Consider the following 12,071-nt stretch of genomic DNA (forward strand, 5'->3'; position numbering starts at 1 on the left):
TTTGAATGCTGGAATTTTGTTTTCATTCAAAAAATACAAACCCAATGAATTGCAGAGGAAACTAATTCAAGCATTGATATTGTTGTGGGTTTTTTTCAATTTGTGCCAGATTGCTGTGCAGAAAAATTCAAGTATTGTTATTGCATTATGTTTTTATTCAATTTATGTAATTCAACAAGCCATTTGTCCTTGAGAACATTTGGCATTATTATACTTCCATACTTGCTCTTTGGCACAAGGCATTGCAGGAAAAGACAACAAAAATTTAAAACAAGTCAGCAGGTTCTGTTTGAACTATTAAACACTTTCCTAAAACCTAAACAGTGTGAATTTGGCTATGGCCATCAGATCTACCTGCACATTCTGGATTGAATTATGCCAAAAGCACTCAAAAAAGAAGAAAAAAAAAGAAAGAAAAAAAAAGAAAAGAAAAACAACAACGGGCAAACAAATACATATTCAATACATTAAAATAAAAGGTTTCTTAACTTGAATAATAGTATAAAGGGCAGTTAATAATTAACCTTTAAAAAAAAAAAAAACCTTTTCCTAGGATGTTGACTGAGGTTTATTTGCTAGGATGTTGACCTTATTTGAGAGGGTTTCATCACATTTACCCAGATACTTAATGGGATTTTCCTTGATTGATGGAATTACTCCCCCCTGAACCAGCAGCTTGAACCTGTTGGTCACTTTCTCCTTTCTGATCACCAGATTCCTTTATTTTATGGGCATAAAGATTATTCTGGCCAAAGGGGCTATTTGATTTAGCTGCTTCAGGACCCACCTTGCCTGAACATGGGTTGGAGTGGTAATGGTAAAATCATCAATGAATCCCCTAATTGCTGACTATTGGACTCCTGAGGCCATTCTTGGTCCTCTGGCTTATTTTCAACCATCTGCTCTTCTCCAGCTTGATGGCATGATACCTTTCGTCCAAAATATCCAGTATGGCGCATCCATAATGCTGGAACCTGGGGCAGAGGCTAATATTGAGAAATTTACCACTTCTTACATCTCCTTCCAGAATGGCATATTGGAATTGAGGCCTGTTGGTTGTTTACCTGCTAAGCCAAGTTCTTGGTTTTGATTGAAATGGATACTCCTTTGGTCTGCTGAAGGTCTCCTTTTCTTTGATGAATTGGGCCCATCCCATCTCCACCTTTTTGCATCTGCTCTCCTCACTCTAATGAGCTGCTCATGCTGGCTGGTGGTTTGCTTCCCGATTCTTTCTTTCTCCTCAGCTTCAGCTATTTTAAACCGCCTGTTCAGGGTCTTAAATCTCCTTCCTCAGAAATTGGATTTCATTTACTCTTCTGTTTGTTTTCTTCTTTTGACTGACTTTATTTACCCAGTTCATCTCCACCACAAACTGTACTCTTGCTAAGTTGTTAGTGATGGTTGATAGTGTCCACTTTCTTTTCTGCCATTCCTGCTAGTGTTACCTTGAGGACTGAATCCAGAATTTCCTAGAATCTTGACAAATACTTGGTGTGGTTCATTTTGGGCCAAAAAGCTCTGTTTTGGTTTCATCTGACCGTAGAACCCGATCCCATTTGAAGTTCCAGTAGTCTCTGGGAAACTGAAGACACTCGAGTTTGTTTTTGGATGAGAGCAGAAGCTTATTTCTTGAAACCCTTCCAAACAGCTTGTGGTGATGTAGGTGACTTCAGATTGTAGTTTTGGAGACTTTCTGACCCCAAGACGCAACTAACTTCTGCAATTCTCCAGCTGTGATCCTTGGAGATTTTTTGGCCACTCGAACCGTCCTCTCCACAATGCGTTAAGACGATATAAACACACGTCCAATTCCAGGTTCATAACATTTCCAGTTGACTGGAACTTCATAATTATTGTCCTGATGGTGGAAATGAGCATTTTCAATGCTTTTGATATTTTCTTATAGACACTTCCCATTTTGTGCAGCTCAACAACCTTTTGCCGCACATCACAGCTATATTCCAGTGGTGGTTCTATGGTTAAGGCTCTCAGATTGATCAGAAGGTTGCGACTGGCAGAGCGCTGCTATTGTGTTCTTGATTATGACCTTCAAGTCTTAACTGCTTCAATTATATGTATGCTTTCTCAATATTGTAAATCACTTTGGATAAAAGTGTCAGAAAAATTAATAAATGTAAAGTTGTCATACTGCAGTTTATTTTCTGCAAAAAAGCCAAACAAGTGATCAGAATAGAACAGGATATCCTGAATGGATTTCATGCACAGTAATATCAGAAGCATCAGAGAGTGCACAATGGGAAAAAAAGATGTGCAATGTGTATATGTAAGGTCCTTACATCCAACAGTGTGTGTAAATGTTGGTCCTGAAAAACGCTGTGTAGGAAATCCAGATCTTTCTCGCTGCAGTCAGTCAGTGCATGGATCTCTTCTAGACTATCCAGAACCTGAGAAACTGCCCCTACAAATACACACACACACACACACACATACACACACACACACACACACACACACACACACACACACAGACATATGCATGCCAAAATGGACAGTGACAGCTTAAACTTCAAAGTGGCAGCATCAATACAAAAATCACATACATGACAGGACAAACAAAACGCAAATAGAGGCATTCAGTATTTTTTGTTTTTAAAGAACCCACATGCAGGCCCATGTATGTAGAATGGAGTCTTCAGACTGTGAACACTATATTAGCATGAAAATGAAATAGGCTCAAAACACATGAAACATTCAGATTTTAAAACTACAATCAAAGTGAGAACTGGAAGACCATTCATTAATAATGACATTACAAAGTCATTGTTAATCACACATGCAGTATAAAGGGTCTCAGCCTAGAGAGAGGCTCAGATGGAATAATAGTAGGGATAAGCATTTAGGTGAAAAGCTATATTACAGTGACAGAGCAACACAAATAAGATTGGGGCAGTGATGATGTCAGAATCCATGCAATACCTACTTTCAGCAGCAAGCAATCCTACAGGGAGGGTAGCATTAGAAGAAATGAGTTTGTAAATAAGAGGAGAGAGAAACACACACCAGACACACACACCAGTTAAAAAAAATAGAAATGAGAGAGTGACCAGAGAGAGAACACCCAAGAAAGAGAGACAAAAAAACTATAATGCCAGAAGCCTCTAATACTGTGTCACGGTCTCCCCTTCAGGCAGCGCGCTTGGAGAGCCGGAGGGTGCGCTTGTGCATGAGCATGGTGTGCGAGTGCTCAGCGAGCGCCCACTCTCCGAATGTTGACAACTGTGATATTGTTTACTGTGGACATGTGCGTTTGTTTGTTTCTGTTCTGTCTCCTCCCTGTTCTGTCATTGGTTGTTGTTCGAGGGTGTGTCTTCAGCGTTTTCAGCTGTCAGCACTTAGCGCTGATTATGTTTGATATATGTACTCCGTGCCGTGTACTAGGAGGCGCACGGTATATATATCAAACATAATCAGCAAATGGAAATATTTAATGCTGACAAACATCCTGAATCCTACACAGGATGTGAGCCACATGAGCTGCTTAACTGCTTAATAGTAATTAAACATATGAAACAAAAAGAAAAATATTCTCAACAAAGAGAAAAAAAAATTGTGATTATTCCAAATTCAGCATCTTGTGTGACTTAAAAAGAACCACAGCAGAACAATACATACATAGGTGAAGTTTGGATACAGGACCTTTTCAGCATTACGTTATTTCATGAGCATTTAATGGACTAGTTATTTTTTTAATTTAAATGGTTTGATTGGTTAATTATGATATGCATCATTAATTTCAGCAACACAAATGAATGCATCCAAATCATCTCAGTTTTTCTTGCCAATCTTCTTAAATATGATTTGAATTCTTACTGTTTTTATTAAAAAGGTTTTCCCAGGGAACAATGCAACCATTTTTTATATACAGTTACAAACTCTCAACGCAGGTTTGAGCTTCATTACTAAATGCCAGTATCAGCTCAGGAATAGTCCAGGAGAAGCACCTGTCCAACTCCTCCTGTGTTTCTGTTTTCTCTCAACACAACAGCAGGATCTAAAAGTTGGCTTTTGAGACAGGTAAGTGGAAGCTATGTGGCACGCTTGTTCCTCACCACATGGCTTTTGTCACTGCTTACTAAAAAAAAATTATTCATTGTAGGCAAATTTATACGGGAATAAGTGGTTTTCAGTTTCCTAAATTTTGAAAAGTGAATACTGAAGTCACAGATGATGACTACATTATAATGTTCAGAGATTAAAATGTTTAATTTTTATTTAATTTATGGGGTTTTCCCACATCAGGCTATATTAATTGTTTTGTGACTCACTAAACTGCTTATATGTGGATAAAACACACTAAAAGACCAAAAAAACAACAACAATAATATAATGCTAATGATGCATGATGAAATCAAAGGTGAAAATCTGGTGTTAGGGTAACAGAGGTGGGCAGGCAGTAGGGTCCTACCTGAGGAGGTGGGGTCCTCTGTGAAATCATGAAGTTCCTCTGGGGGGTCACCATAGAAAGAGTTGAATTTATGGCTGGATACAGCAGCCAGCACTGCTCCCTACCGAAAAAAGAAATAAAAATTGTTGACCTGACAGTTTTACTGTCTTTTCACCTAAAGAGTCCACAGTTTATGCAAAATAATGTGTGCAAAGTGTGCTCTGGCATTAAAATGAAGTAATAAATCTAATAAATCAGTTGAAATGAACTGAAGCCCAGGGTATCCTGGGGTCTGACATTTCCCCTACAAAAAAAACAGGCAAACACTGCCACGTCAAACCGCATCTATTCACCTTTACAAAGACTGAAAATCAAGAACTTGCTCACCAAGCTTTAGGTTTTAACTGACTGTAAATGTAAACCGGTATCCCTATGTGAGGTAATAATCAATAAATGTTGAACCTTCAGCTTTCTCCTGGCATTGAACTTCCTCAGCTGTTCCACAGTCTCAGGCAGGTGGATCTTGTAAGCGTAGCGATCCCTCTCCTTTATAACAATAAGAAATACAAAACTTGTTCAAAACCTAGACAAAACAGGCAAAACCACAATCAACAAATGAAACCGAAAAATCTTAAATTATGCCTTTATTAGTAAGATACAAAGTAATTTATGTTTGCAATCATTTCAACATTTTTAAGAGGTGGTCATGCTTTGTGTGTATGTCACGTCTACCATGGACAATTGACCTCCAGATTGACAGACGGTAAATTCCCTCATAGTTTGAATGTTTTCCTTGGTTGTTTCACTGATATAATGTGCACACCTGTCTTGTGTTTCCCTTGATTAGTTCCGTGTTTTTCCTCTTTAGTGGCTTGGCATTTGTATTGTATTGTGTTGTGTTGTGGTTATATAAATAGTTATCTGCAATTGTGGTCTTCCGGTTAGATTCTTGGTTTGTACTGTTATTTTTCTAGCCTCTTGAATCTTGTCTATTTATTTTTGTTTCAATTTACACTTTTTTCAAACAATAAAGAAAGCTTGCCCCTGCATCTTTTAGATTGTGTTTGAAATTTATACTTTGTATTTAACAAGGGGTATATGACCTTTATTTTATTATGTCAGCTTGACAAAGTTCTGCTGTTTAAGCTTATAATAATAATAATAATAATAATAATAATAATAATAATAATAATAATAATAATAATAATAATAATAACAACAACAACAACAACAACAACAACAACAACAACAACAACAATAATAATAATAATAATAATAATTATTATTATTATTATTATTATTATTATTATTATTATTATTTTCTTTATTATTAGGGGTCAAGCACTCATGATCATCGTCTTCTTCTGGCTAGGTTGTCTATGGCAGCCCTGTCTGGTAAAAAGTGGTGAAATTTGGCACACTGATTGGGGAGAGCGTAAGGAACATTCTGACCAAATTTGGGACAAGTGCTACCAATGCTCTAACGCCACCATCGGGTCAAATTTGGGCCTAATTTGGAAGCATGTTAATAGTAACTTTTGAACCGTGTGTCCAAAATTTAATAGCCTGGCATATCTGGATTCCCTGGGTTGAGCCAAGTTCAACACATCCTATGATGTCAATTTCCACCTAATAAGTTTTTTTCACCATCTTGGATTTTGTCAAAAACTGTTTTTTTTGCTACTCCTCCTACAAATTGTGTCCAATCATTACCAAATTTGGCATGTCATCTTCAGTAAGCCTCACAAAAGTTAATTCAAAAGAATATGCAATACTCCGAATCTGACAGCAAAGCTGCCAACCAGGAAGTGAGGCTGTATCTCAGCAACAACTTTGTAGGCGTCTTCAGGACCATGACCTGAGGCTACGCAATAAATTTCGTGACAGTGCCATCTACTGATCAAGCGTTACAATAACATGCTAAAAATGCATCTAACTGCCATTTTTGTTACTCCTCCTCCAAATTTTGTCCAATCTTCACCAAATTTTGTTCTGATATGCAAAACCGTTCTCCCATAATGGACTGGCAAATGCTTAAAAATCATTCTTGAATCCCTTTGCCTAAAGTTATGATTCTGTCCTGTGATTGTTTATGCAACAATTGTAGCACGTCTGTGAATGTGCAGCTCACAGAGTCAGGGTGTTTGGCCCCCAAAAACGCTGCTTGTAGCTTTAATTATTATTATTATTATTATTATTATTATTATTATTATTATTATTAGTTGTGCTTGTGTTGCAAAGCAGTACTACTGTCACATACATATTAGTGGTGCTTGCTATGCAACACAAGCATCACTATTATAATTGTGCATACTTGTTATTTTTAGGGGCCAAGCACTTCTTCTTCTTCTATTGCTCTTGAGTCTAAGGCAGCCCATAGAACCATACATAGGAAAGTTATGAAATTTGGCAGTGAAATAGGGAACAGTCTGAAATGTAAACACAGAAAATTTTGGAGTTGCTATCTCAAAACCTCTGGCACCACCAACAGCTCAAATTTGCATTTATGTTTATGCTAATATGTTTTGCACTGTAAGGGCTTTTTTTTCTCTAATTCCTTGGCTTGTGCCAAATCGAAAAGATGAAAATTGTTCTGCCATTTTGAATTTGGAACTCTGCCTAGATTGTTTGTCCTGTTTTCACAGAAAAATCAGATCACCTTCAGAACATGCCAACAAAAAGTTTTCGATTTCAAGTTGAATAGTCAACCGATCTCGAATAACATGCAAATGAATTCGATGGGCACATGCCGAAATGGATGTAAGGGTATTTCTCCATAATGCTTTAGCGCATTCAGACCAAACTTAGTATATGTCATAGCCAACATGGCTTGAGAGTACCTGCACAGTTTCAGAACAGCATCAACTAGTGCTCACGAGATATGAAATGTAATAACAAACCTACCGCAACACAGACATGTGACACACAGATGTGGCCAACGAAAATGCACGTCAAAGGAAAAGGGATCCTGCGATTTCATGCGGTATCACACGCATGCTGCAGGCACAGGAAAGACAAGACCAGTAGGGGGCAGTCATGTTTCATTTGAACAAACACTGCTTGCTAGTAGATACAGTAATTCTGCCAGGACATACAGTATACTGTATACCAACCAAACGCTGCTGTTTCTTGTACCGAAGCCCAATATCTGCTTGTGCTTGGTCAGCGGATCTGTGAACCTCTCTCAGAATTGTTTTGCAACAAGCAGCAGAGCACATTAAACATTGTCGAGCCTGAAAAAATGGAATGTGTGGTCGGTTAGATTTAAGAAAAAATATTATGTATGGTTTACATAAAACAAAATTATGTTTTGCATTAAAACATGCTAATCCTAATTTAAATAAGGTTCTACAAGATTGAATTATGTAAAGTGAGCATGTATGTGCTGGGTGTAGAATGCCAACAACCGGGATTCGAGCTTCAGCTCAGCAGTGAGAATTGAATTAATTCCTTTTCTTACCAGTGTAGAAAGCCGATTCATGTATGCATGTGTAAATATGAATGTCTTTCCTCAAAGCAGCACTGAATGAATTCCATCTTCAAAAGCTCACCGAATTTACTTAAATCGGTTCCATGTGACTGAATTGAGTTACATTAACATAATTTGTTTTTGTACATCAAACATGATTTGATCATATCAATGCCCTGAATAAAATTAAACTCCACCTGAGTTGAGGGTTGAACCCCAGTTGCTGGTGTTCTGCAACAGTACATAACCACTGCGTTATTCTACCACACACACTTTACCCATGCTAATTTAAATACTATAGTTATAGTACTGTACTGTGTGAATCAATCAAAATTAAACCAAATATTCAAACATTTTATGTATTAATTTAAACATGTGGCTACACTTATCAAATATGTCGTTACAGAAAGAGCATGTTCACAACGTGATTTACACATCCTGTAATCCATATCCTATCACGGATACTCAGCGGTGGGTAGTAATGCGCTGCATTTACTTTGCTACATTTACCTGAGTAACATTTTGAAAAAAATTAAATTTTAAGAGTAGGTTTAACTGGCCATACTTACAGGCTGCTCTTATTCAAGTTCATTTTTAATCACAGAAATGTACTTTTACTTTGCTACGTTCGGTGGGGTTCCTCCGTTAATGTTAAATATTAATGAATATATGTAGTTTTAGTAATTAGTTTATATCACGTACAACACCCACATACACAAACAGACTTATAGTTCTCCATGTAGTCTTAGCTTCAGGATTTTGCCTTCATTTTAATCAGATCCAAATAACTAGTAACTTGCTACCTAAGTAATCTTCTCGTTGGATACTTTATTACTCTTACCCTATTAATTATTAACATTATTACTTTTACTGTTACTTGAGTAATTATTTTCATAAGTAGTTTTACTTGTACTTGAGTAAAATTTTTGGCTACTCTACCTACCTTTGCTTATAGTTGTGTATTCGTGTCATTTTGTGCAGATGCAGGTTGTAATATTGTACTTATGTTGTGTATGAATCTGTATGAATCTCTTATAGGATGAGTTTGGGTGAATTAATTAACCCGCTAGTAAAGTGCTTTAGTTCACTGGTTTTCATTCACTCAAACTCAAGCAGGTCAACAGGCTCGTTTTGATAAAAAGGCTGTAGTGCGTGCATTCCAAGCGGGTGACAAGGTTTTGGTTTTACTGCCATTTCCCGGCTCTGCTCTACAGGCTAGGTTCTCAGGTCCTTATGTTATTGAGTCTAAGTTGAGTGATACAGACTATGCTGTGAAAACCCTTGACCGGAAACGAAAGTCTCGTGTGTGCCATGTGAATATGCTCAAGCCTTATATCTCTTGAGCTACCATGGATGTTGGCTCTTCAGTTCCTGTTGTCACGTCAGTAGCTGCTGCCTCTATGAGCGTGCCACCATCTGAGTATTCTCCTGAGGTGGATGGTGTCAGTTTAGGTAGGGCTTGTTTTCCCTGTGCTCAGTTACCAAACTCTGAATGGTTGGCAAATATTCAGTCTAAACTTGCGCACTTGTCACAGCCAGCCCAGGGTGATTTAATAAGTCTTTTAAAGAAATATCCATCACTTTTTTCTGATACCCCTTCTCATACAACTGTCCTCAGACATGACATTGATGTTAATAATAATGCTCCAGTTAAACAAAATGCTTATAGGGTTAATCCCACTAAACGTGCCATTATGCCAGAAGAAACAAACTACTTGCTTGAGAATGGTCTTGCTGTGCCTAGCTGCAGTCCCTGGTGCTCGCCCTGCCTGCTAGTTTCAAAGCCTGACAAAAGCTATAGGTTCTGCACAGTCATATTTGTGTGTTAGCCCGTGTGTTTGCTCGTCTCCAGACAGCTTCTCTTACTCTTAACCTCACAAAATGTGAGTTTACCTACCTCAGTAAACAAGTTGGATATGGTACTGTTCGCCCACTGGATGCTAAAGTTAAGTCCACTGCCACTTTTCCTGCGCCTAAGACAAAAAGAGAACTTTGACGCTTTCTTGGGATGGCTGGGTACTATAGGAGTTTTTGTAAGAATTTTTCAGATGTTGTGTTGCCTCTCACAAATCTCCTCCGTAACTCTGTTCCTTTTGTGTGGTCTTCTAGCTGTGAGGCTGCTTTGGAGTCTGTTAAGATGTTGTTGTGTAGTGCACCTGTTCTTTCTGCTCCGTCTTTTGTGAAGCCCTTCAAACTTGAAGTAGACGCCAGTGGTACGGGTGCCGGTGCTGTCTTGATTCAGGAAGATGCTCAGGGCATAGATCACCCAGTTAGCTTCTTTTCTCACAAGTTTAACCAGCATTTTGAAGTTTATATTGGTTCTAGCCCTGACCCTGTTACTGTTTTTACAGACCACAACCCCCTAGTGTTTTTACATCGTATGTCAAACAGCAACCAACGGCTCATGCAGTGGTCCTTGATTGTGAAAGGTTTTAACATAACCATTCAACATAAGAAAGGGTCTAACAATGTTGTGGTTGACTCACTATCTGACAGTTGTGAATCTGACATTCACTCTTAAGGGAGGGGGTGTTACGTTATCCAATGTATTTCTGTTTGCTCTACGTGCCATTTGTGTGTCTATGTCGGTGGTGGGATGGGTTTCTTTCGTCTCCTCCCCCTTCTCTAGTCCCTGCCTACAGCATGCGTCACGTTCTGCCTTGCTAGTGGATGATCACGTCTTGTCCACGCCTGCTCCGGCCTTGTGCGCTAGGATCGGTTGGCTGTATGTTTCCGGAAGTGTACCTAAGCCTCGTCAGTCTCCATCCCAGGGCAGATCATTGCCACTACGTTGTGTATAGTGAGAGGTGCTTTTCGCCTGTGCATGACCTTATGCCTTATTGGACTTTGTTTATGCTCTGCCCCATTACGATTCAAGCAATACTCTTGTGTATATATTATTTTGTTAATTAACACACTAATAGTCACCTCTGTAAATAGTGCACAGTTAAGAGTGGTTTGTAGGAAGTCGGCGCCATATGTGTTGATTCTTCTTTTCTCCTGGTTTTGGGTTAGCTAGGGAGTGAGGGAAGACGGTGTATTTTTGTTTTCTTTTCTTGTAGTTTAGTTAGTTTTCTTTTTGGTAAAGTTAGAGGGTATTTTTGTTTATTATTTTGGCCTAGCCGGCTTCTGAAGAGTGAAACCACTGTGTATATAAAAGGTGCTCCGTCTGGAGAAAAACAACAAAGCTAACGCAATCTTGGTCTCACCAACCCTTTTCTTTTTATTTTATTGTATGGTGCGGCCCAACCTAGACCAGGTCATAACAGTCATGTAAATATGGTGAATCCATATCTATGCCGTACTGAGAAAACTGTCTCATACCCTGGATGCTGAAGATGATGGTGATGATGGATTGAAAATGTTAAATGGTGGTCGTTTAAAAAATTCTAAAGTTTTAACAGTTTTACCATGCTAGTGACTAGAGGCAGGATGTGACTAACTTGATGGAAAGCTATCCTAATCTGTTTAATGATGTTCTGTCTGGTACCTCTGTCATCCAGCATGACAGTGAGGTGGGTAATGCAGTCCCAATGAAGCAGCATGCGTATCGCTGTCCAGCAGGTAAGAGAGAGATCATGAAGCATTAAGTGGAATATCTAGTCCAGAATGACTTTGCTAAAAAGAGAAATAGCCCTTGGAGTTCACCATGAGTTTTAGTGCCTAAAGCTGACAGGTCACTCAGTTTCTGCATTGATTTTCGCAAAGTGAATTCTGTTACCGTACCGGCTGCATTTCCATTGCCGCATATAGAGGATTGTATCGATAACCTTGGCACTGCTCAGTACATTACCAAACTAGACCTTTTAAAAAGCTATTGGCAGGTGCCACTGACTGAACGCGCCTCTGAGATTTCCGCATTCGTGTCTCCTGATTCCTTCCTTCAGTAGATGCTGATGGCGTTCGGGCTACGAAACGCACCCGCTAGGTTTCAAAGGTTAATGTCCATGGTTTTGGTGACATTCCGAATTGTAACATCTACTAATATGACGGAGTCATTTATTCTTCAACGTGGGCTGACCACATTTCCACATTGCATAATGTTTTTAGTCGATTAGCAACCGCATCCTTAACGTTAAACTTGATGAAATACGACTTTGCAAAATCTTCCGTCATGTATCTTAGAAAACAGGTTGGGAACGGTCAAGTACGTCCCGTGGATGCAAAAGTAACCGCTATCCTTGTGTACCCTGTACC

General features: G+C 38.7%; 1 protein-coding gene across 4 annotated transcripts in view; it reads right to left on the reverse strand.

Annotated features, from left to right (window-relative positions):
• The window catches only part of caskb (calcium/calmodulin-dependent serine protein kinase b), a 137,917-nt gene that overhangs the window by 80,624 nt on the left and 45,222 nt on the right, over positions 1-12,071 (reverse strand). For 2 of the 4 annotated variants that reach the window (XM_047158984.2, XM_017482099.3), the window contains 4 exons: positions 4,868-4,951; positions 4,427-4,526; positions 2,942-2,959; positions 2,298-2,419 (listed from right to left, as the gene is read on the reverse strand). In XM_047158984.2, coding sequence (XP_047014940.1) covers positions 2,298-2,419; positions 2,942-2,959; positions 4,427-4,526; positions 4,868-4,951 — 324 coding nt within the window. The remainder of the gene's footprint in view (positions 1-2,297; positions 2,420-2,941; positions 2,960-4,426; positions 4,527-4,867; positions 4,952-12,071) is intronic. The other 2 variants (XM_017482101.3, XM_047158985.2) reach the window with 1 other exon arrangement.

The sequence above is a fragment of the Ictalurus punctatus genome, chromosome 12, assembly GCF_001660625.3.
Source record: "Ictalurus punctatus breed USDA103 chromosome 12, Coco_2.0, whole genome shotgun sequence".
Lineage (NCBI taxonomy): Eukaryota > Metazoa > Chordata > Actinopteri > Siluriformes > Ictaluridae > Ictalurus > Ictalurus punctatus.